This window comes from Pleurodeles waltl, chromosome 8, assembly GCF_031143425.1.
Source record: "Pleurodeles waltl isolate 20211129_DDA chromosome 8, aPleWal1.hap1.20221129, whole genome shotgun sequence".
NCBI lineage: Eukaryota > Metazoa > Chordata > Amphibia > Caudata > Salamandridae > Pleurodeles > Pleurodeles waltl.
In genome coordinates this window covers 1,339,072,790-1,339,095,961 of record NC_090447.1, presented here as the reverse complement: position 1 = coordinate 1,339,095,961, position 23,172 = coordinate 1,339,072,790, and the positions used below count along the sequence as shown (strand labels likewise).

Genomic DNA, 23,172 nt, shown 5'->3' with positions numbered 1-23,172 from the left:
ATTGCCACACTGGACACACCTGCACGGGACACTATAAAATACACCCCTTCACACACCACAATCCTTTGCGTTTACACAGCAACACCCAGCAAGACAGATCAGCTTTTTCCCCACACTGCACAGATACTAGGCACATTTATTTTGTCACCATCCTATACATCACTCTTCCCACACTTTTGTCCATTCAGGCCCTTTTGCACTACCCCCCTTTATTAAGTCACTCTCACTTTTCTAAATTTATACATTTGTTTCCAGCATTTCACGTTCCAAAAGTCCCAGTTTCACAGATGACGAGTTAAGAGTCATGGTGGATGAAATCATAGGAGTAGAGCCACAATTGTTTGGAGCACACGTTCAGCATACTCCTTTCAGTAGGAAAATGGAAATGAGGGTCAGGATAGTCAACAGAGTGAATGCTGTAGGCACCATACTGCGCACAAGGGAGTACATCAGTAAGAGGTGGAACAACCTCAGTGGAGAGGTCCGTTCCCTTATCTCCAGGCACCAGCTGCAGGCCAAGAAGTCTTGGGGTGGCCCTCCTACTTCCCCATTACAACTCTGTCCCTTGGAGTAGAAGGTCTTGGCCACCTTGCAACCTGAGGGCTTGCCAGGAATACCTCGGGGCATGGAGTCTGGTAAGTCATTAACCTAAAAATGTCACCAAAATACTGTGTTATGCATTCTCACTGCTCATCTTTTGTCACTTTCACGATCACCCTGCTTACTAGCCCAGTGTCCACCTGTCGAAAGACCCTTGTCTGGCATCTCACAATTGAAGTGTCCTCACCTGGGGTGATAACATCTGTGTATAGTGTGTGTATTACAGGGAGTTACATGACTACAACTCCCAGCAGCCCCTGTTCTACTACTCCAAACATGAGAAGAGGCTTTCCTTCTCCAAATACCCTTGTTTGAAACTTCCAATTGAAGTGTACCCACCCTGAAGGATAACATTTGTCAAGTGTGAGTGTAGCAAAGGGACTGACATGACTACAGCTCCCTGCAGGCACTGTTAATGTTACTGAAACCACCAGCACAGTGTCCTCTTCACCAAATACCATTGTTTGTTAACTCCCAATTGTAGTGTACTCACCTGGGAGGATAACATATGAATAGTGTGTGTATTATAGGGACAGACATGACTGCCAAGGCCAGGAGGCACTGTTACTCCACTCAGCCAGCCAAGTGTCCTCTTCACCAAATACCCTTGTTTTTAACTCCCAATTGTTGTGTACTCACTTGGGAGGCTAACATATGAATAGTGTGTACTAGAAAGAGTGACCAGATTGCCCAGTTTCTGTAACGTCAACCCTGATTCCAGGAGGCCCAGTTTTTGTAACGTCAACGACAAGCTCAGTGTTCTGTTCTCCAAAGACCCCTGAGTCTCCACTCTATATTGACATGTGCTCACCTGGGAGGATAACATTTGTATAGTGTATGTAGTACAGGGCGTTATATGAATTCAACTCACAGAAGGCTGTCTTACTGTCACTCCAACCACCAGTCCAGGGCTCCCCTCTTTAAAAAACATGTTTTGGTACTCACCCATGAGGTGTACTCACCTGGAAGGATGACATTTTCCAAGTGTATGAAGTAGAGGGAGTTACATGACTGCCAAGGCCAGGAGACTCTGTCTTTCCAACTCCAAACTCAAGCCCAGTGTTTACTTGTCCAAATACCCATGGAGTAGCATGACTGCAACTCACATGAGGGCCTGTTCCTTGAACGCTAGTCACCAGCCCAGTGTGGACTTGCCCCAGTGCCTCTATTAGTGAACTCCCAAATGAAGTTTACGCACCTGGGAGGTTACTAATTGTCAAGTGTTGAGAAGCAGAGGGAGTGACATGACTGCAAAGTCCAGTGGGCCGTGTTTCGCTAACTCAAATCACCAGCCCAGTGTCCACTTGTCACAGTTCATCTGTTAGTGAACTCTCAAATGAAGTTTACTCACCTGGGAGGGACCAAGATACAGATCATGCTCAACTCATAGATGTGTCTTGCTACCTAGCTGCATCTTGACACGCTGACCCAAGATGAAAATAGTGAGGCCAGGAAGGACACCTTAACCTGTGTGCAAAACAATGATCCAAAAGGCCTCAAGATGCATCATCAGAATGGTATTGGCAGCAGACACATACAAAGCACTGGCCACATGATGACTCCAATCACATATACAACTAACTCCTGGGTCTGTGCGCATGATAATCAACCAGGCCTCAAAATGGTCAAAGCCACATCCTGCCCAGCCACTGTTTTACCTGCACTGGTGGCAATATGTAAGTCTCTGCTCATCCTGCCAAGTGCAAATGTCCCGCACAATTCAGCAGCTGCTTGACTTAAATGGAATTGGCATGCTTGACAAATGTCAGGTCAGTTTAATCAATAGCATGGATACCTGTCATGATGGGATAACCTGCAATGAAGGGCTTTGCAAAATGTCACTGTAAACATTTGAAGGTAGATGTCACAATACAACTAGTAAAATTGTATCTTTCATATCAACAGGTCAACCTGCTGGATGGATACCTACATAGATGAAGCCCTTAGTGAAGAAGACACTCCTGGACATCTGGACGTGGAGGATGGTTCAGACCTATCTGGATAACCAGGTCAGACCCTAACAGTGAGTCTCACTGTGGCCACATCAACACCTCCCAGCCCAGATGCCTCGATATCACAGGCAGCCATTTGCCCCCTACAACGGTATCTACCATCTTGTGCCCCCCAGTCCAGGGTCCTGAGGCACATCAAAACAACTTGGACAATAATGGTCCTGGAACCAGTGTGAGCGGGCACCTTGTAGCAAGGGCACAGGCCCATGGAGGTATGGTACGCGGGAGGGGTGCCGTGAGCCAGCGGGGTGAGGTCACTGGGGATGCAGTTGGCCCAACACAGCACATTTAAACAAGTATAATGTGCACCTCTGACCTTCCACCCAAACACTGTTCAAGCTGCCTTGGCACAGGTCTCATACACCCCAAATCTGTGACCTAAATTACCTGGAACAATCCATGTCCACGTCCTTTTGGAACAGCATCAGATACCTACCAATATCACAACTTTGAAATGTCCACATGAGGATGTCATGGTGAAGGTACCTGTACAGAGACAAAAGAATGAGTGTAGGCCTGAATAAAATCCTATTCCATAATTCATATGGCAAGCATCTGGAAAGGAAATTACATTGCAATGAAAGTGACACAAACAATATAGCTACATCAAGGTGGGGATATGTCAAAGGCTAAACCTTCAAGCTCCCTTTGGCTGAATATAGCAGAGTATTAGCTCCCTAGTTGTTGCCAAAACACTCAGGTCCACACATTCTAACAACTACAGTACTTCGTACAGTCAAAGTGATTATGTTACATGGCATACTTAAACTCAAGAAAAGTAGCTATTGATGAGATTTTCCTGCAAGTCAGCTAATTCCTCTTCACCTCTGTCATCGTCACTTGGAATTTCATGAGCCTCACCCTGTGGCACTGCAGGCTGCCCATGCTCTGGGATGTACAGGATATTCCTCCCCAAGACAATGTTGTGGAGGTGCAGCATGCCACAGTGATCTGACACACTTTTCTGGGTGAGTAGAGGAGGGCTCCACCAGTCCGGTCCAGACACCTAAATCTGGCCTTCAGGTGCCCAACAGCCCTCTCCACTGCGTGTTCTTCCATGGGCCTCATTGAAGCAGACTTTTCCTGACGTAGTTGGATTCCTCATTGGCATCAACAACCAAAGATGGTTTGGCTATGCAAAGTCTCCTGTTAAGGAATGGGACACATGTGCAACAATGAGTCCCTCTTATCAGAATTGTAGCACCAGACATTGCACATACACAAACAGGACAGATGTGACTTACCATCCAGCTAGGCCCTCTCTTGATACAGTTGTGACGTCAGCTGCAGAATAATGCTGTTCCCTATAATGAAGGAATCATGAGCTGACCCGGTATAACGGGCACAGACCAGTGAAATGTATAGATCCGCCAAACATACAACTTGCACGTTGATAGAATGGAAGTTCTTTCTGTTGCAGTATACTTGTTCAGTGGCACCAAGCCAACATGTGTGTCATTAATGGCCCTGAACACGTGTGGGAGGCGTGCAAAATCATAAAAGTCAGCCTTCACATGGGCTAAGTCCTCATGTCGTGGAAACCGGGTGTAGCTGTCCAGATGTTTCAACATTGCTGAGAGGACATCCTTCAAAACCATACTGAGCATAGGTTGTGACACGCCAGCTGACAGGGCCACTGTATGTTGGAAGGACTCTGTGGCTAGGAAGTGTAGTACTGACATGACTTGTACAATGGGTGGTAAAGCTGGTTGGATAACTAATAGCTGGCATCAGCTCTGGCTCCAACTGACAACATAAGTCCACTATTGTTTGCCTACTCAGACGATACAGGAGAATGATGTGTCGTTCTTCTATGGTCTAAAGACTGGCAGTAAACGTTAGACTGGTGGTTGACGCAGCCGCCATCTCCTTGAGTACCTATGTATGACAGGAAATGAGTTCTAACATTAGTCATTGTGTCCCCAGCTATATAAATGATGAATGTCAATAATAACGTGTGACAAGGCATTGTAGAAGCCATAGACATTGCAGCCAGTACACATGTTGTTAATAACACAAGCATCACATGTGACCCCTATGTTTTGCCACACATGCCCACAACATGTATCTGGACCAAACTCAGATATGTGCATCACAATTCCCCCTCGAAATGTGACTGGATATCCCGACCTCAGAAATTACCTTTGACAGGGGTGGACTGAGCCCTACGGTAAAATGCTATCTGTGCCTGCAACATACTACAATGATGTTTGAGTTATAGGACCTATATGATAGGACAGGGTAAGCATGTTTGTGAGCTAAAAACAAACTTTTTGGAGATGGCACACAGTTTTTGAAGCCCAGTACCGCATTTCAGGCCTCTAAAATGGCAGCTCCATGACCTACTCCACTGGACATTAGGAACCGCCCGTGACTGCTGATGGAAGTAGTCATGGAGGTAGTTGGTTGCAACCACAGCGGACACAGCCATAGGCTAATGTTGTTGCTAGTGGCAGTCCTGGGCCATTGGCTGTGTCCGGCGACAGTGGGGATCTCGTACGTGGCGGAGATGACAGCCATGTTCTGCAGAATCACTCACTTGAGTCCCTCCACTGCTGTCAGCAAGACCTCCACGACTTGAGGTGCTGTGTACCGCCTCTGGAAGCAATCATGCAACGTCCAGCAGGTGATGGGGCCCCTGCCTTTTCTCCAGAGGAGCTAGAGAGGCTAGTGCATGAGGTCCTACCCTGGTATAGACAGCTCTATGGAGCACCAGAGGAGCAGGTAAGTCTCTCATGTGCACAGTTTTCTTTGTATTTCACCTTCCTTTCCCTCCTCACAGATGAGAATGTACCCATGTGTGCCAGGTTGGCTACTTATGTGCCTGTTGTTGCAGTCTGTGTTATATCAATAGGAGGGTCAATGTGCTAGTATTGGTGGTCATTGCAGTATGTTGAGTTTATCCGCATTATGTTGTGTGGGTTTTTGGGTTTCCTAGATCCTCTTTGTGTTGGGTATACATAACTAGGTGAGGAGACATTGCTGCCATCCACTGACATCTATTTACTAATGATTGTTGTTTATGTCAGACAACATGTATGTGCATGACAGCATGAGCTGAATATGCATGTTGTATGATTCAGTTGTGAGTAATATGAGCAATGTGTACGGTGCCACAGATACTTTTTTACACAACTGCTGTTGCTAAAGTGTTGTTTGGAAGGCATATCATGACTCTCTTCCTTTTCTGGTTGTCACATACAACAAATGCCAAGTAGCTGTTGGCTACATGATGCGCTGTCATGCATGGAAGTGATGGGAATGTAGTGTCATGTAGGTTCTATCTGCTCAGCCTGCAGAGACCGGGGCCTGTCACATGTATCTCCCAGTATGGGTCCTAGCCTAGGCTGGGGTGAAGTCACTGTGGCTATACAACTATGGCACTGTGGTCACTTCCTATACCCCAGCAGATCCTGTCAAGTGGGCAATATGAGGCTGTGGTGCAAACTCCTGCCCAGAATGCCTCATTCCTTTGACAAGATTATGAATGGGTCCAGAGGTAAATTACTAATCTAGTCCACTGGTCCCTTACTCCCACAGTCCTGTTGTCACCTCACACGTCATATTTGTCCTGTGCAGGCTTATTGCATAAATGACAGTCCCAAAGTACAGACAGTGTGTTGAGTCATGGGAGTCTATGATATGTGTCTCAGTAGCCTAGTCACATAGCAGAAAATGGACAGTGCATGCCTTTATTTGTTGGATGCCATCTCTGTAGGACAGACACATATGTCCAAACGTGTGCTCTGTAGTATAGATACATAACACAGAACCTTACTACCTGAAGTGGCATGAGTCTGCATTTGTTTAGCCACATGTCCACACGTGGACAGGGTAGACACTTTTTGTACCCACCTTGCCAGTCACTTCATTGTTACCCATGTGTAATGTTTGAGTTTATACTCTGGCAGTTGCCTTTAGGGACTGTGTACAGTGAGTCATTCTCACATAGTGTGAATGTGTTGGTCCATTCATGCCTAAGGAGTTTACCCTTCAGAAGCCACATAGGTGTGATGTGTTTCATAGTGGCTCAGATCTCACTCAGGTTGCTAGAGCATGGGCTACCTGATGTCAATAAGCTTGCTTAGTCATTGTAGAGCCTGAGCAGGGTGGAGGGGTTGATCTGCAGATTGAGAAATGTATGTCTGCAGACATTCCCTGTACATATTGGCTTATATGTGTCACACTTGGGGATTATTGACAAAGAGGAAAGTTCTGGCTGGATGTTACTGACATGTATGTGACGCAACCATTTGTGATGAGACTTGTGAACATGATCTGTTGATTTGTCTTTTGCATTCATGCAGGTCAACGCCATTCAAAGTGTCGCGTAGGCTCTCATTATTCTAATTAGACTACTGGATTTGAGCGGCAGAATCGCCTACAGTGTAGGAGACTGAGTCTTGACCCACTACAGGTGACACCTGTCGCCCCAATCCGGGTTTTGCTCCGGCTAACTAGCAGTGCCTCATCTCTACCCAAGAGCAGGGATGGTTGGGCAGCTGAGCGCATGACACAATTGACTCCTCAAGGAAATCGTGGTCCCTCAGATCTCATCCGTTTCTCTCAGTTACATTAGTCTCTCATATACAAGGACGAGCAGAGGCAGTATATGTTTCAATAAGATTTTAATGAAGCGACTACATCTTAGACAATAAAGCTTATACTACAATAACCAGGATGATAAAGCTTGACAAGATTAAAATTGTGACAAGGAGAGTAAAGAATAGAAATAAAGCTATCATATTGTCACTAGAGTCAATAGACTAATTCCTACCTAGGCTATGTTAGAGCACAGCATTTTAAGCTCTAGTTCTGCCCTTCAGGTTCCCCTGGGAAGACATCATCCCCCATACCTGAGCAAAGACCTGAAGTCTGCATAAGCAGCTGTAGCGAAGCGTTCAGCAATCAGCATACAGTCGTGGTCATCTGGCTGGAATCTTCCTCTAATGTGTATGGGACAGGGCAGTGTTTTTATAATCATTATAAAACAACTGATGTTCTGAAAAAATGTCCCTACGTAAGGATGTGTGTTTTTCTATGAATACCAGAGACAAAACGTTTACTATGTTTACCAGCAACCTATCTTAGTGTAGCCTTGAGAGAAGCACAGAGTGAAAGAAATGTTTTGTTTAAGAACACAGTGCTGGCCTAGGCAAGGAACGACTAGATAGAAATAAAACAAGACCGCAAATGTGGCTATTGTTAAAAAATAGTAAACGAAGCTGAATAAAAGGTCTAGGTTAAAGTGCACAGCAGCAGGCCTAGTGTGCTAAAATAACGTGCATGGAGCTATAACTAAAATGGCTACACAACAAAAGGAAGGTAATATGGAGAGCCATCGGTAAAGGTGAGAAACCTGGGGGCCCACCACCGGCGCAGCGCCCACTGCAGAAAAAGGTGGGAGGACCTGAGATGCTGGGCCCAGAAGATCGCAGAGGCCCAGCTGGGGATGTCCTCCCAACATCGGCGGGGTGCCCATCTGACCATGACTCCCCTAATGGACCTCATTTTGGTGGTGGCTTGATAGGCGTTTGAGGGCAGCACAGCAGCCACAAGTGGGTGAGTACATGGCATATTCCCGCCTTTCCCATTGCCATGTGATTGAGTGAGGTTCTGAAAGCTCCCCCTGGCAATTAGGGATGAACCATGTGCCACACAGTAGGTGAATGATTGTGTTGAGATATCATGTGTGGTATACTGATGTCCCTTGCCTATTGTCCCAGTAACAAATCACTTGCTCTGCAGGGAAGACATATGGCTGTGTTCATTGATCAATCAAGTACTGTTTGTTGTGTCATGGGTATAATTTCTATGCAACAGACCACTACTCCTAAATGTTCCATGCCAAAAGTAAGTAGGTGATGGGTAACTGTCCTCTGACATTTGTCTGGGTAAATGTGTATATAGGCATCTGCCACCCAGAATCTTATTTGTCTTCAACGTATGATGGATGCTAGTGCCTGACTTCATTCTGTAATGTGAACATGTCCAAAATACATGTGGCAGAGATTATATTGCCCTTTGGCTGCAGCAATGGATCACTACTTTCCCTTGGGATATGGGGAATGTCTATTGACACGATTTATGTGCCATCACTGTTGCCAACATTCCTTGTGCCTACATGTCAACATGTGTCCCTTTCTCTTTAGTAAACATTTGTGAGCTGCAATTTCATGCATGGTCTACCTGTTATGATGGGATGATGTCTGTATTTCATCACATATGTGTGCATGGCACACTGTGTGTGGATTAGGACATTACAATGGGGATACATTTCATGTTGTGCTACATACTGGAGTGTGTCACCAATGTTAATTGGCTGACACATACCCTCACCCGTCATAGCAAGTCATTTGGCATGTACAACTGAAGTAGCAATGAGGGACATGACAGGCAGGCATAGTGTTTAAAGCCACAATGTGAATATCCAATCCAATAGATTTACGGAGCGTGACTTATCACCCCAGGGGGTACCAAGGCGCTGGGAGTCGAGGCTGCAAGCTGGTTAGGTTATTCCTCAAAGAGCCATGTCTTGAGTTTTCTCCTAAATTCGGTGAGGGTGGGTGTGGTTTGTAGGTGGGTTGGCAGGTCGTTTTCGTGACGATCTGCCAAGGAACGCAGCCTCCATTTCGGGTGCAACAGATTGTAAGGATTTGGGTGAGGTTAGTTCATCTGAGCTCCCTGGTGGGCTGATAGAAGGAGAGCCTGTGGTTAATGAGGTGGGGTCTGATGATGTGGAGGACCTTTAAGGTAATGGTGAGGTCCTTGAACTTGCATCTTGTGTACAGGCAGCCAGTGTAGGTACTTGAGGTGGGGGTTTATGTGGCTTCTTCTGGGTAGATCCCGGACGAGTCTTGCTGCTGCATTCTGGATGGTCTGGAGTTTGCAGAGGAGTTGTGCAGGGAGCCCCAGGTATAGGGCTTTTCTGTAGTCTAGTCTAGACTGCTGGTGACGGTGGCCTGGGTTATTGCTTTTCTGGTTTCGGTGGGGATCCATTTGAAAATGTAATGAAGCATGCAGAGTTGGTGGCAGGATGACGCCATGATATTTACTTGTTGTCTGAAAGTGAGCTTGCTGTCTATGATAAAGCTGAGATTTCAGATGTGTACTGTTGGGGTTGAGGGTTGTCTGAGAGCTGAGGGCCGCTAAGTCATCCGGAGGGGGGAGTTGTTTCAAAAGATGATTGATTCTGTTTTGTCTGTGTTAAGTTTGAGGCAGTTGTCTCTCATCAAGTCCGCTATGTGGCACATAATTTTGCCAAAGTTTTCTCTGGGGGGGGGCGAGGTCTCTTGGTGAGGCGTGTCCTTCCGTGAGGGAGAGGACGACCTGCATGTCGTCTGCATATGAGACGATTTTGAGTCCGTGGGAGCATAGGATCGCTGCCAATATGTCACGTAGGTGTTGAACAGGGTGGGGATGAGGGAGGAACCCTGGGTGGTTTTCCACATGATGTTTTTGGATTCTGAAGTAAAAGGAGGGAGGCAGACTTTCTGGGTGCGTCCTGTGATGAAGGCGTGGATCCATTTGAGGTTGTTGCTTCTGATCCTGATTTGGTGGAGTCCAGAAATGAGGGTGTAGTGGGAGATGGTATCGAGTGCGGTGGAGAGGTTGAGTAGGATCAGCTCCACCTTCTCTCCTCAGTGTAGGAAGAATCTGATGTCATCTGTTGCAGAGATGAGGGCAGTCTCGGTGCAGTAGTTGGTGGGCATGCCACATTGGGAGGTGTCCAGTAAGTTGTATTTTTCCAGGTGTTCAGACAGTTGTTTGTTGATGGCTTGAGTTCGCTGGGGTCTGATGTAGGTGATTTTTAGGAGTAGCTTGACTTCAGCTTGTTTCCTGGTTTTGGGGATAGTGGCTGTTCTGATGGATGTGTTGCTGATGGGAGTGAGGACATGGCCGATTTCCTTCTTGCCCATGTTGAAGATGTGGTGGGGGCAAGGGTCGTTGGGTCAGTTGGAGTGGGTTGATCTCATGAAGTCCACTGTTTCCTGGTTGGATAAGGGCATCCAGTCTGTGATCAGGTGGCTGTAAGATCCCCCTTCTGGGGTGAGTAGGTGTTTGATGCTGGTGGGTTGATGAGGAAAATTGCTGTGGATTGCTGTGATCTTGTTGTGGAAGTATTCAGCCAGTGAGTCGCAGAGGGTCTGTGACGGTTGGATGGAGTTTTCGGTGGCTGTCAGGCAGGAGAACTCTTTGGTGATCTTAAAAAGTTCCATTGGGCGGTCGGTGCTTTCCTCAATGTGGTTGAGGCGTGCGATCTTCTTTGTTTCTTTGATGCGGAGATGGTATCTTTCAGTGTTTTACTATATGTTGAGCGGTCTGTTTGGTATCTGCTGGTGTGCCACTGTCTTTTTAGTTGCTTGCAGTTGCGGAGTTCAGGGATGAACCATCTAGCTGGTTTACTGGATGTTCTCGAGGTGGAGCTTGTGATGGGGGCTACTTTTTTGGCGCAGTTGACGAGTTAGTTGGATAGTTTGTTGCCGTCTTGTTCCAGGTTGTCCAAAAGTGTGGGTCTGTTGGATTGGAGGGTGTTGCTCCATTGAGCTTCTGTGATTTTCTTCCATCTACAGAGGGGGAGAGTCAGTGGGGTGGTCGAGGGCTTGGATCTGTAAACTATAGCGAAATGTACCAGGTGGTGGTCAGTCCATGTGAGTTCCGAGGTGTGTGAGAATATGATGCTGCTCCCTGAAAAGTTGGGTTTGAGGATGTGTCCAGCTATGTGGATGGGACTGGTGACCAGTTGTCTGAGTCATAAGTTGCTGAGGCATCCAGGAGGTTGGTGGAGTTGTGGTTGAGGGGATTGTACAGGTGATAATTGAGATCTGGGAATAAGTAGTCTGTTGAGTTGATGGCCAGCGGGGCGATGAAGTTGGCAATGTTGCAGAAACCAGGATGGGGGTCTGGGGGTCTGTATGTGAGAGTCCCCCTGATAGTGGTTGTGGCATTGATTCTGATGAGAAAGTTAAGATGTTCCATGAAATGGGATGTCTCATCTTCGAGAGTGGTGCATGAGAGGCTGTCCTTGATGGCAATGCCTCCTCCATCCTTGTTTTGGTGATCTTTGTGAATCATTTTGTAGCCTCCAGGGGTGGCACAGGTGATGTCCGGGGCCAATGAGAGCATGAGCCATGTCTGAGTGATGAACATCAGTACCAGGTTGAGGGTGTTATGGTGTCACATATATCCACGGTGTGTTTGCAGAGGGATCTTGCGTTGATCAGTATACAATGCTGATGTCTCTCCGGATTGGCGGTTGGCAGTGATGGGCCGGCGGGGGTCTTCGTGGAGCAGCTGAAGCGGCATCTGCACACAGACAAGCTTGCCTTTGGTGTGCCAGCGGCGCACACCTGCTGTGCGGACTAACTGCGACCACCATTAAGTAGGTCCTGGGAAGGGCAGGGCTTGGTGTTTGGGTGAGCGATGGAAGCGGAAAGCAAAATGGTGGGTAAAGGAGGTGAAGGCCGGGGGCACAACGAGTGAGAGCGCAGAACGAGAGCAGCAGGACAACAGAGAACAATGCAGTCAAGACAACACAAACAACATACACATAGAGGGCATTGCGGTCAAGCCAGAAAAACAGAGGGCAATGCAGTCAAAATAGAAAACAGAGGGCAGTACAAGGCCAGACAGACCTTGAGGTTGATAGAGGACGGTACCCGCAAGACAGCGGGCCAACGAAGGGCAATGCAGGCAATACAAAGCAGGAGAGAGTCTCAGTGTAGAGCACAGAGTGCTTGGCAGTGGGCAGCAGGGGATCAAGGTTCAGGACCTGCCCCCTATGCTCTTGATGCAGCATCAGGTGGAAAGGTGCACTGCACATGTGTAATGGGTAAGGTTTGTGCCCTGACTGTTGGCATACATCATGGAGTGACTTGCAGTTATGTAGAAATAACATGTATTTGGGTACAGGCATTCGTCTACAGTCAGACGTCTGAGTTTGCATGACGAAAAATGTGAAGAGTGATATAGCTTCCAATTGGGCAACATGTTGAGGGCCTTCAACAAGTACTTGCAAATCTCAGGGCCTCTCCAACATTCAAGGGACTAATGGCTTCTGCCAGATGTGTCATAGTAAGGGGTGCAAGACATAATTGGTAATTACCATGGGGCTTGCTGATTCATTATGCTGTGAATTTGGAGGACATCTCTCCCTAACATATTGCACATGATGTCTACAGTGTCCAGTTTCATGCCAAATGTGTGGCCTATCTAAGCAACATTAATGCTAGCTCCATGACTCTACTGGGACACATTTCACTCGGTGAAGTGTACATTGTTGATATGTTTTCATTGTGATGTGTATTTCCATGTCACCTTCTCCAAGATATTGTACTATTGTCTTCAACATGGCATGATTTTGTATCTTCAGTTTTTGTTGTTGGGCCGTTTATATGCAATAAAGAGATGTGTGCATGACCTACTACTATTGAATGCCACCAGGTGGCTGTGGTCAATGGTTGAATGGTTATTGTGATTGCAGAACTTTAACCATGCAATTGCAGTTGTCTGAGATCCTGATTTTCCTTTGAGCAACTGTTGACAGTTCAGTTGGCATGCATGCATATGGTATGGCACATGTATGAACCACTTAGGTGGATTTTGTTGATGGGGCCTATTTGACATCATGGTACTGTATGCTAATCAGAGCTGTTGCTCAAGTGTGATCATGGACATACCGTCCTTCTTGTTGGTCCCCACCAAGTTGGCCGAACCTGCTCACCCAAGAGGGTGGAAGTCTATTTTGCAGCAGGCATCTCTGCCCCTGTTACCCCTCCTGCCCTCAGTGAGGAGGCTGCTGACCTCCTGAGAAGTATTTCTGTGGGTCAGACCGCCATTGTGAATGCCATCCAGGGATTGGCAAGTCAGCTACAACAGACCAATGCATTCCTGGAAGGCATTCTTGGTGCAGTGTCTGGCTTACAGAGATCTTTTCAGGTTCTGGCCTCCACACTGATGGCAGCCTGTCACCCACCACCTTCTGTCCCCTCTCCACCTCCCACTCCAAATCCCCTCTTCCCCTAACTAGCCGAAGCACTAAGACAGATCCGCACACATCCACATCAACACACAAGAGGAGCACACATAAGCACCACAAAATACACCTGCATGCAAACAGACAACAGTCACCCACAACAACAGTCCAACTTCCCTACACACCCCCACCATCCCCAGCATCACATACACAACATCCAGCATACCCACAATCACCACGCCAACAGTTAGCTACCATCCACCATAGCTATCATTCCCGCAGGCACTCCCTCGACCTCTGAATCCCGATCCCCTTCTGATGACTTTCCCCAGTGTCCCTAAAAACCATTTTTTTATTTGACCTTTTCCCTGTTCCCTCTACCCCCACGTCCCAAAATCAAGAGCCCCCCCACCCACCTCCCAACCCCTCCCTTCCACTGCCAAGGCCTCCTCTGCCCTCCCTGTAAGCACCCATACCTCTCCCCCATTAAAAAGCCCAACCCTCCCATGCCTAACCCCACGTCCCAAATCTGACTCCTCCCCCTCCCCCCAAGGATGATCGCTGAGGTGTCAGCCTGGCCCTGTGATGCCTCTTCCTGTGGCGGTTCCCTGGCAGTTGGGAGTCAAGTTTTGGCACAACAGTGTGTAATTGTTGGAATTTACAAGGGCTGACCAATGGCTTTGGATTCTTCAGGTCCACTATTTAAATTTAGTAAACACACAGAGTTGTTTTGTTTTGGGTGCACATTTGTCCTGCAATTCCTTTTCGTACCTTAATGTGTTTCCCAGTAACTTAAGTTGGGTGCCTACAGTTGTGTGTGTTTCAGCCTATTTGCTATTGTTTGCAATATCCGATTTTGTGGGCAGTGCTGGTGTCCCACAAGACAAAGGTAGACGTTGAATGTATGGATATGTGGGAGTAAATGCAATGGTGGTGTCATAGCAATATGCACTGTTTGTTGTGGTAAGTATTTCATCTTGTGTTGTCCAATGTGAGCATGTATGATGTTAGACTTGTCCCCCTGATAAGAATTATGGATTCATCTAATGTGTGTCAGCTTGAGTTTTGGTTGTGCAGACATGGAATCTGTTTAATGGTGCTAGCTTTGCATTTCACTGTGCATGTGTACATTTAGCTTTGTGTACCCTCACAGCTACTTCCTGTAGATGCATGTCCCATTTAGTTGGAGTTGTATGTGCTTTGTTGACTTGCACTTCCACATTGTGCAGATGGGCATGTCATTTGGGTCTAGTACTGTTTGTCCATGTGACACATGTAGGACCACTTCCTGTGCATATGTTGTTTGAGGGGCGTGTGCAAAGTGATATGTGTCCCAGTGCAGCCTCCTTCCCTGAGTGCTCCTGATGCCCTCAGCCCTACTGTGCAGGTATTGTTAGCACAGTGCTCTTTGTCTATTTGTCTCTGTGTATTGTGCATGCCATTGTCCTACCATTGTGCTGTGATGTGGGTGATATGTGTGTCCATTGCAGGGCTGTTTCCTAGGAGTGTGGTTTGTGTTCCATGCCACATCCATACATATGTGAGTTGTATGTGTTGACAGTCCATGGCCTATAAGGAATGTGTGTGTGAGTTGTATTTGTAGATTTTTGGTGATGTGTTAGACAATGTTGTGTAGCCTTCACTATCCCTCTGCCTGAGATGTATGGGCATGTGTTTTGTAAGGTTTTGCTGCACAGTGTGAGTGACCTGCCCAAAGGGACGTATTGTGACTGAATGGGTCCATCTTTATGTATGATTTAGACTGTGTACACAATGAGACAAGTATTTGGTGCCTATAGCGTGACCCCCCCATATGATGTGGATGACAGCACAAAGATCTGTTGTTACGGAAAATAACAGAGGTAGGCATTTCTACTTACGGTCAATTGCGCTCACGGCGGTGTAGATTTTGTGCTCCATTGATGATTGACAGCGACAGGGCCTGCATGATGCTTTCCATGGCGGCAGCCGACGTGTTAGGCTGCCTGCAGGTGAGTGTCTCCCTTTCTACTGTCCATTCCCCGCCTGCTGAGATGTGGTGGTTGGATCACCACGGTCAGATTGGCGTTGTGCAACCTTATAATGTGTCCAATGGAAAGACTGTCTCCGATGACCTGTTTGTGCTGCCTTGTGACCGAGGTGGTCTGTCAGCGGGATCACAGCTTTCTTTGCTCCATAGGCCAGCATTACTCGTAATATGCCATGGCGGTCAACTGAGGCCCTGTATCTTTCCCTGCTCCCAAATGAAAGTTATCACTTATTAAATGTAACAAGGTAACCCCATGTTAGTGAATGGGAGAGGTAGGTCTTAAAGTACTGAAAAACAAGTTTAGGAGTCTTTCACTGACTTGAAACCATACGTTCTGCTTATTAAATGCAACACACTCTGTCTTATGAGCCCTTAGGGCCCGCTATGAGGTTTACCTTTAAGTATTAAAAAGGAAGTTTTAGGCCTGGAAAAAGGTGTATTTTGCCAGGTCGAAATGGCAGTTTAAAAACTACACCACAATCTACACAAGCAGCCCTGAGGCACGTTTTAAAAAGCTACTTTAGTGGGTGGCACAAAGAGGGCAGCAGGCCTACTAGTTTAATATACAGGCCCTGAATGCAAGTAGTACCATCTACTAGGGACTTACAAGTAAATTAACTGTGCAATTAAGTGTAAGCCAGTTTTATCTTGTTTGAATGATTGAGCAGAAGCACATTACCTCTGGTTAGCAGGGAAAAACTGCACGGAGTCATAATGCCAACAAAAACGGGTACAACAACAGAAGGCAAAAATCTGGTGGAGACCCTGCAAAAAAGACTAGGTCCAACTGCAGTTCTATCCCCCATCATGCTGCAACCTGTGATGCAGAATCTGTCTCTCTCCATATGGCACTTCTCTCAGTCAGCACACTCAAAGATGCAAGGTTTCAGTTTCTAAAAAAAAAATGTATTATTAATATTATAGTTTTTGTTTTCCAAAATCGGCCTCAGGTTTTAATTTATGTAAGATCAACTACTTCTTAGAGATTAGTTTCTTCACTTCAAGAGTACAGAATATAAATCCGGAATTACTGTTTCTTGTCTCATAAACCTATTGTTATACATTTTATATATCTTAATTCCAAACACAAAAAGCGAGTTCTCAAGAATGCTATTTCACAGGTGGATTTCAAACATGCACCAAAAACCCAGTGCTTATCTATTCTTGTCATACACATGTATAAGACCTGGCAGCCTAAGGGTGATCATCCCCCAACTTTTTGCCTGCCTCCCTCCACTTTTCTGACACTGTTTTTGCTGGTTTTAGGACTCTGCACACTTTACCACTGCTAACCACTGCTAAAATGCATATGCTCTCTCCCTTAAACATAGTAACATTGGTTCATACCTAATTGGCATATTTAATTCACTTATACGACCCTAGAAAAGTGCACTACATGTGCACAGGGGCTGTAATTTAAATGTTACTAGTGGTCCTGCAGCACTGGTTGTGCCACCTACCTTAAGAGCCCCTTAACCATGTTCCAGGCCTGCCATTGCAAGGCCTGCAGGTGCAGTTTCACTGCCACTTCGACTTGGCATTTAAAAGTACTTGCCAAGCCTTAAACTCCCCTTTTTCTACATATAAGTCACCCCTGAGGTAGTCCCAAGGTAACCCATAGGACAGGATGCTATGTAGGTAAAAGGCAGGACAATAAAAAAATTAAGTTTCATGTCCTGGTGAAAAACTCCTAAATTCATTGTCCACTACTGTGAGGCCTCCTCCTTTCATAGACTAGCATTAGAACTGTCCTCATAAACTTTTTGAGTGATAGATTGTGATCAGAAAGGGGTAACCAGGTCATATTTAGTATGGCCAGAATGGTAATAGAAAACCCTGCTTATTGGTGAGGTTGGATTTTATATTACTATTTTAGAAATGCCACTTTTAGAAAGTGAACATTTCTCTGCACTTAAAAACCATCTGAGCCTTACAGCCTTTCTCCAGTCAACGTCTGGCCAGTGCTGCTTGACAGCCCCCTTGTGAATTTCACCCAGACAAACACAGGACACTCAGTCACACCTGCACTCATCTGTATATTTAATGGGTCTTCCTGGGCTGAAAGGGTGGAGGGCCTGACACTTACATTTCAATGGCTAGTGGCCTGCTCTCACACAATGGACTACCAAACCCCCTACTGGGTCCCTGGCAGACAGGACTGTACTGAAAGGTGAACTTCAAAACCACTCTTATAAGTCCCCCCCACTTCAAAGGCATTTTTGGGTATATAGACTGGGTTTCTGACCCTACCAATCCAGACACTTTTGGGCCTACACATGCACCCTGTCATGAGGAACTGCCTGGCTGCCCAAAGGACTCATCTGGACTGCTTTACTGAGAAGAAGTGCTGCCCTGCTGTTGCCCTGCTGGCCTTTGACTGTGCAGAGAAGGACTCTGCCTTCCCCAAAAGTGCTCTCAAAGGGCTTGGATTGAGCTTGCCTCCTGTTTTCTGAAGTCTCAGGGCCAAAATGACTTCATCTCTACAGGAAACTCCTTGTGTGTCGAAAATCGACGCACCGTCTGCCGGAATCGATGCAAAGCCTGCATTGCGACTGAGAAATCGCTTCACAGCCAACCGGAATGACGCAGCCCGGACTTCCCAAACGAAAATTTGATGACGGAAAATTAAACACATGGCCTACCGGATCGACGCAGCGCCCATGTCCACTTCCAGCGCGTCAAGGATTTTTCCAGCATCATCCCTGGGTGTGAAAAGATCCCCACATCACAGTGAGGAACCAAGACTGCATGCGGAAAAACGACACAAACCCCTTGCAGCATGAAAAGAAACAACGCATCGTCTGTGCCGTGTTGGAAAATCCGATACAACACCCTTTTTTCCACGCATCTCCCCCTCTGTGGTCTCCGTGCATGATATTTTTGATGCATACCAGGTACTGTGTGTAACAAAGAGACCACTGTTTATTTCTGAGGATTAAGACTCTTTTAAACTTTTTTTAAATGATATTTCAACTTTTGATTATAGGATCTTTGTGGTTTTGACCTTATTTTATTCAGATAAATATTATCTATTCTTATAAACCTCTGTGGTGTATTTTTGTGGAGTTTTCACTGTGTTACTGTATGATTTTTTGCACATTTATTATCAGTTGGGAAATTGTCCTTCTCTGGAAAAGACGTGAAATAAATGCATGAAGTAAGGCCATTTTGGCAGAGTAGATAAAGAAATATTTGGACCTAAGCTAATTGTGTAACAGATGAGGATGATGATGCTACTTTAAATCCCAAAATGGTTTTGTGTGTTCTGGAAAAAAGCTAAAAGTTTTTCAAAATATTTGGTGCATGCGAATGGCAAAGAAGTAGAGATGATGAATGGTTCATGATCATGGATAAGCATTGTAGTAGAATCTTTATTGAAAGAAACCTGGGGAGTGACCTGATGTTCACCAAAGAGGTATGAGAGGGTACACAAAAATTATATAAGTGGTTATTTCTGGGCAGATCTAGAATTTGTAGGTAGAGACACTAAAAGTAAAATTTATGTAGCTGAAAAAGGTAAGCCTGTAAATGGAGTGAGCACATCGATAAGAGCTGGTAAAATGTGGGGATTCAAATGCCAATCCACCCTTATGTGCTGGAAATAGTGCTGGAAATGACAGAATTATGAGTGATCTAATGTTGAAATTTCCAAATGTGTTTAAGCAAGAGCTGGGGACTGTTGTAGGTTATACACACAAGATCATATAGAAAGAGATGGTACCAGTCAGACATAAAGCTCATAATGTTCCTATAACATATAGAGAGAAACTAAAAGAGCTGTTAAAAGGTCTTTGTGTCAAGAAAGTAATCAGAACTATAGTCATCTCCCGGTATTTTGCCTGGAGTGATATCAGTCAAAAATACAGGAAACTTGAGATTTTGTGTCGATCTCCATAATGTTAATAAAGGAATTTGGATGTGTAGACACACACTCATAAATTTACATGAAGTAGTGTCTATGCCTGTGGAAATATTGGCTCTGACTAGTGCATACCACCAAGTGGAGTTGGGAGAGAAGGTGAAACTACTACTTGTCACTTCAGAAACGTTGTTTCAATACCACAGAATGCCATTTGGTCTGGCAAGTGCTGCTTCAATCTTTAAACGGCTTTTGAAGGAAACGTGATAACAGATGCTGTCATCTTTCAAGACCACATTCTCGTTTATGGTAAAAATGTAAGCAAATATAATGCTAAACTGATAGCTGTGTTGCGAGAGTTGGGGAGAAGAAAGCATTGACATTAAAACTAACCAAATGCAAATTTGGGTGTGCAGAGACGGAGTGTCTAGGACATGAAATTTCCAAGGACTGCATTAAACCCAAGCAGAAATATGTGCAAGCTATTACAGATATGACTGAATTTTACATAAAACTTGTTGGTAAGTATGCCACCAAAGTAGAAACTCTGTGTAGTTTGCTGATGAAAAAAACTACATTTGAATGAGGCTTTGATCAGCAACAAGCATTTGATTAAATTAAACATTTTAAAAATCTTTTGAACTTGGTAATGAGTGCACAGTACAGGGCTTGAAAAATCCATTGACCACTCGCATTGCCGAGTCTTATTTGATTTATTTGATCAGGTGAGCTACTTTTACTACTTACTCCTCCCTTCTGGCCAGTTAACACTGAACAGGTGTTCTGTTCAGTTGAAAAGTGGCGGGCAATAAAAGATGCCTTTAAAACTTGTTCTAATGTCACATTTACTCTGTGTTCACAGACAGAGGTCAAAAGTCAGTTTTTCTTACAAATAATTTTCCTTTGGACTGCAGAGTACCAGGACTTTGTAAGGTGAATTGAGTGACCTGCTGCTTAGAATGTAAAATAAAAGGATGTAGGGTGTCAGGTTTTTCCTAACATATAATATTTAAGTGACTAAGGGCCTCATTCTGACCCTGGCGGACGGCGGAGGCCGTCCGCCAGGGTACCGCCGCTGAATGACCGCACCGCGGTCAAAAGACCGCGGCGGCCATTCAGACATTTTCTCTGGGCCGGCGGGCGCTCTCCAAAAGAGCGCCCGCCGGCCCAGAGGAAATGCCCCTGCAACGAGGACGCCGGCTCAGAATTGAGCCGGCGTAGTTGCAGGGGTGCGACGGGTGCAGTTGCACCCGTCGCGTATTTCAGTGTCTGCTTAGCAGACACTGAAATACTTTTCGGGGCCCTCTTACGGGGGCCCCTGCCGTGCCCATGCCATTGGCATGGGCACGGCAGGGGCCCCCAGGGGCCCCGCGGCACCCCCTACCGCCATCCTGTTCCTGGCGGGCGAACCGCCAGGAACAGGATGGCGGTAGGGGGTGTCAGAATCCCCCATGGCGGTGCAGCAAGCTGCGCCGCCATGGGGGATTCTAAGGGCAGCGGTAAACCGGCGGGAGACCGCCGGTTTGCCTCTTCTGACCGCGGCCGAACCGCTGCGGTCAGAATGCCCTGCGGGGCACCGCCGGCCTGTCGGCGGTGCTCCCGCCGACCCTGGCCCCGGCGGTCTTAGACCGCCGGGGTCAGAATGACCCCCTAAGTCAACTGTGCAAACATTTCAAAAAGTATTTGTGAAAGCCCTTTTTTATATTTCTGTGTGATGAAAAAATATTTTAATAGGTTGAAAACAAATCAGAATACTTTACGTGTTGATGTGTAAAGGATATGTTTTCTGAAACCCATTTTCACAGATAGTTAATACACTATATAGTTGTATCAGTGAAGCTGCACGTTAGTGGAGAGGTTTTTGGACATTTCTTGGAAAGTTACTGTGTGTAGATGACAATATGTTACAACATTATGGTTTAGTAATATATTTATTAAAACTGAGTATTTAAACAAACTGAGAAACACTCCTGCCCTGATGGCAATGTTGATAGTAAACTAAAAAAAGTCATAGGTTATGTGGGCTAGACCTCATGGGTATGTGGGCTAGATTCTTGTGATGCTTGCAGCAAACTTTAGCCTACTTAATCAAACAAAATAGTTATTTTTGTACTGCAGAAATGCTGAGCTAACATATTTGAATGTGCAATCATATGTGAGAATTAAGAAAAAGGTGACTCTGTAAACTGTTTGCCTAGGATCACACAATTTGAGACTTGTTACGGGTCAAGTACATTAGTTAGGTCGAGTAGATTACTTAAGTCACTCGACCTGCCGCTCTAGTAATATTTTTATGATTTTTTGAGCCTTGACAGTAGCAAATAATGCTAGCAATTGTGGGTTGGGAGCAATATTGATGCAACAAGTTAGAAGTAATGAATGAGTATTGTATTATGCTTCCAGAAAATCAAGGGACTGAGAACGGGGTTAATCAGAAATGTAAAGAGAACTGCTGGCATGTCTGTGGGCTGCTGAACTTTTTAGAGTTTCGATGCCGACTGGGACTGAGGTACAGCAATCACCGGGATCTGCTTCTGTCATATTTAACGGTGTATACATTTTTTCACATACTTGGGGTTGAGTGCACTTAGGAGAAATGTTCAGATACAAAGACACAAAAAGGTGGATACGATACTTAACGAGAGGTAAGAAAGACATGAAACCTCACAAGTTCAGCAAAATATTATAAGATCAGCGACAAAGAGAAAAGAACCAGAAAAAGAGAGAGGTCCCAATTATTTCCTGTAAATATGCCTTTACTTTAACTCTCTTGTGCTTATAAAATGCTTCACTTCATTGCAGAACTAATTTCCTTTTCACTTTTCCCAAATGTTAGCATGCATGTAGGAGCTACTTAAAATAATTTAAATATATGGCCTACTGTTGTTACTGCTGTCATTAAGATGTTTTTCTGAATTTGCAGGCAGCGGCTCAGTTGAAGAGTTTTTTCGCATTATGAAACGGCAGTTTACAGAGACGGAATGGAAGTCAATTAAGTGTGTGGATAGCGAATGGACTCAGCTTCACACATTTTACAGGCATTGGGTAGGAACATTTAAAAAAAAAAAAATATGTTTTCATTCTATTGGTTCTGTTCCAATTAGCTATTGTTGTTTCCCCTTTTTTAGCCAGGGAGTGAACGCTATAAATCAAAACCTTTTTACTTCATGAATGCTTCCTTGTTTGTAAATGTGCGTCCTGTTTGTTCACTTCCTTAAGGTGTGGATATTTCTGTCGTTGTCAGGAGTTTAAAGCTCTTCAAATGTTGATTTTCGAGCTTGTTCCATTAATGTATGTGTTGTTATATGTAGCCTGGATTCTTCTCTACATGCTTGCGTGCCCACTACACTTCAATTATGCCTTCAAAGTATGTGGAATTCAACCATATTCTTTCTTCGTGCCTTTGATTTTTTTTACCTGGGTATCTCGCATTGTTTTGCTTTAGGGTGCTAAGCTCCGGCCTCATATAGTGTGTAGTGTCATTAACAATTTGTAGCAGCAGACCAGCATAGCTCTGTTTCTTGTTTGGCAGTCATTTGGTGAGCTCCTACACCCTTGTGTGCCACCAGTCAGCACATAGTCACTTTGGAATCACCTTGTCTAGAGGGTACAACAGTCCCACAGGAGACAGTGGATTTCATCATGAGGAAGAAGCCTCAGGATATGAGTATGTTTTGCGGCCCCAAGCACCCATTCT

At 45.5% G+C, this 23,172-nt stretch overlaps 1 protein-coding gene across 1 annotated transcript in view; it reads left to right on the top strand.

Moving 5' to 3' along the window:
* Nucleotides 1-23,172, top strand: part of AASDHPPT (aminoadipate-semialdehyde dehydrogenase-phosphopantetheinyl transferase) — a 195,300-nt gene that overhangs the window by 67,062 nt on the left and 105,066 nt on the right. Inside the window, exon 3 of the mRNA XM_069202342.1 lies at nt 22,399-22,520. Within this exon, the coding sequence (XP_069058443.1) occupies nt 22,399-22,520 (122 nt within the window). The remainder of the gene's footprint in view (nt 1-22,398; nt 22,521-23,172) is intronic.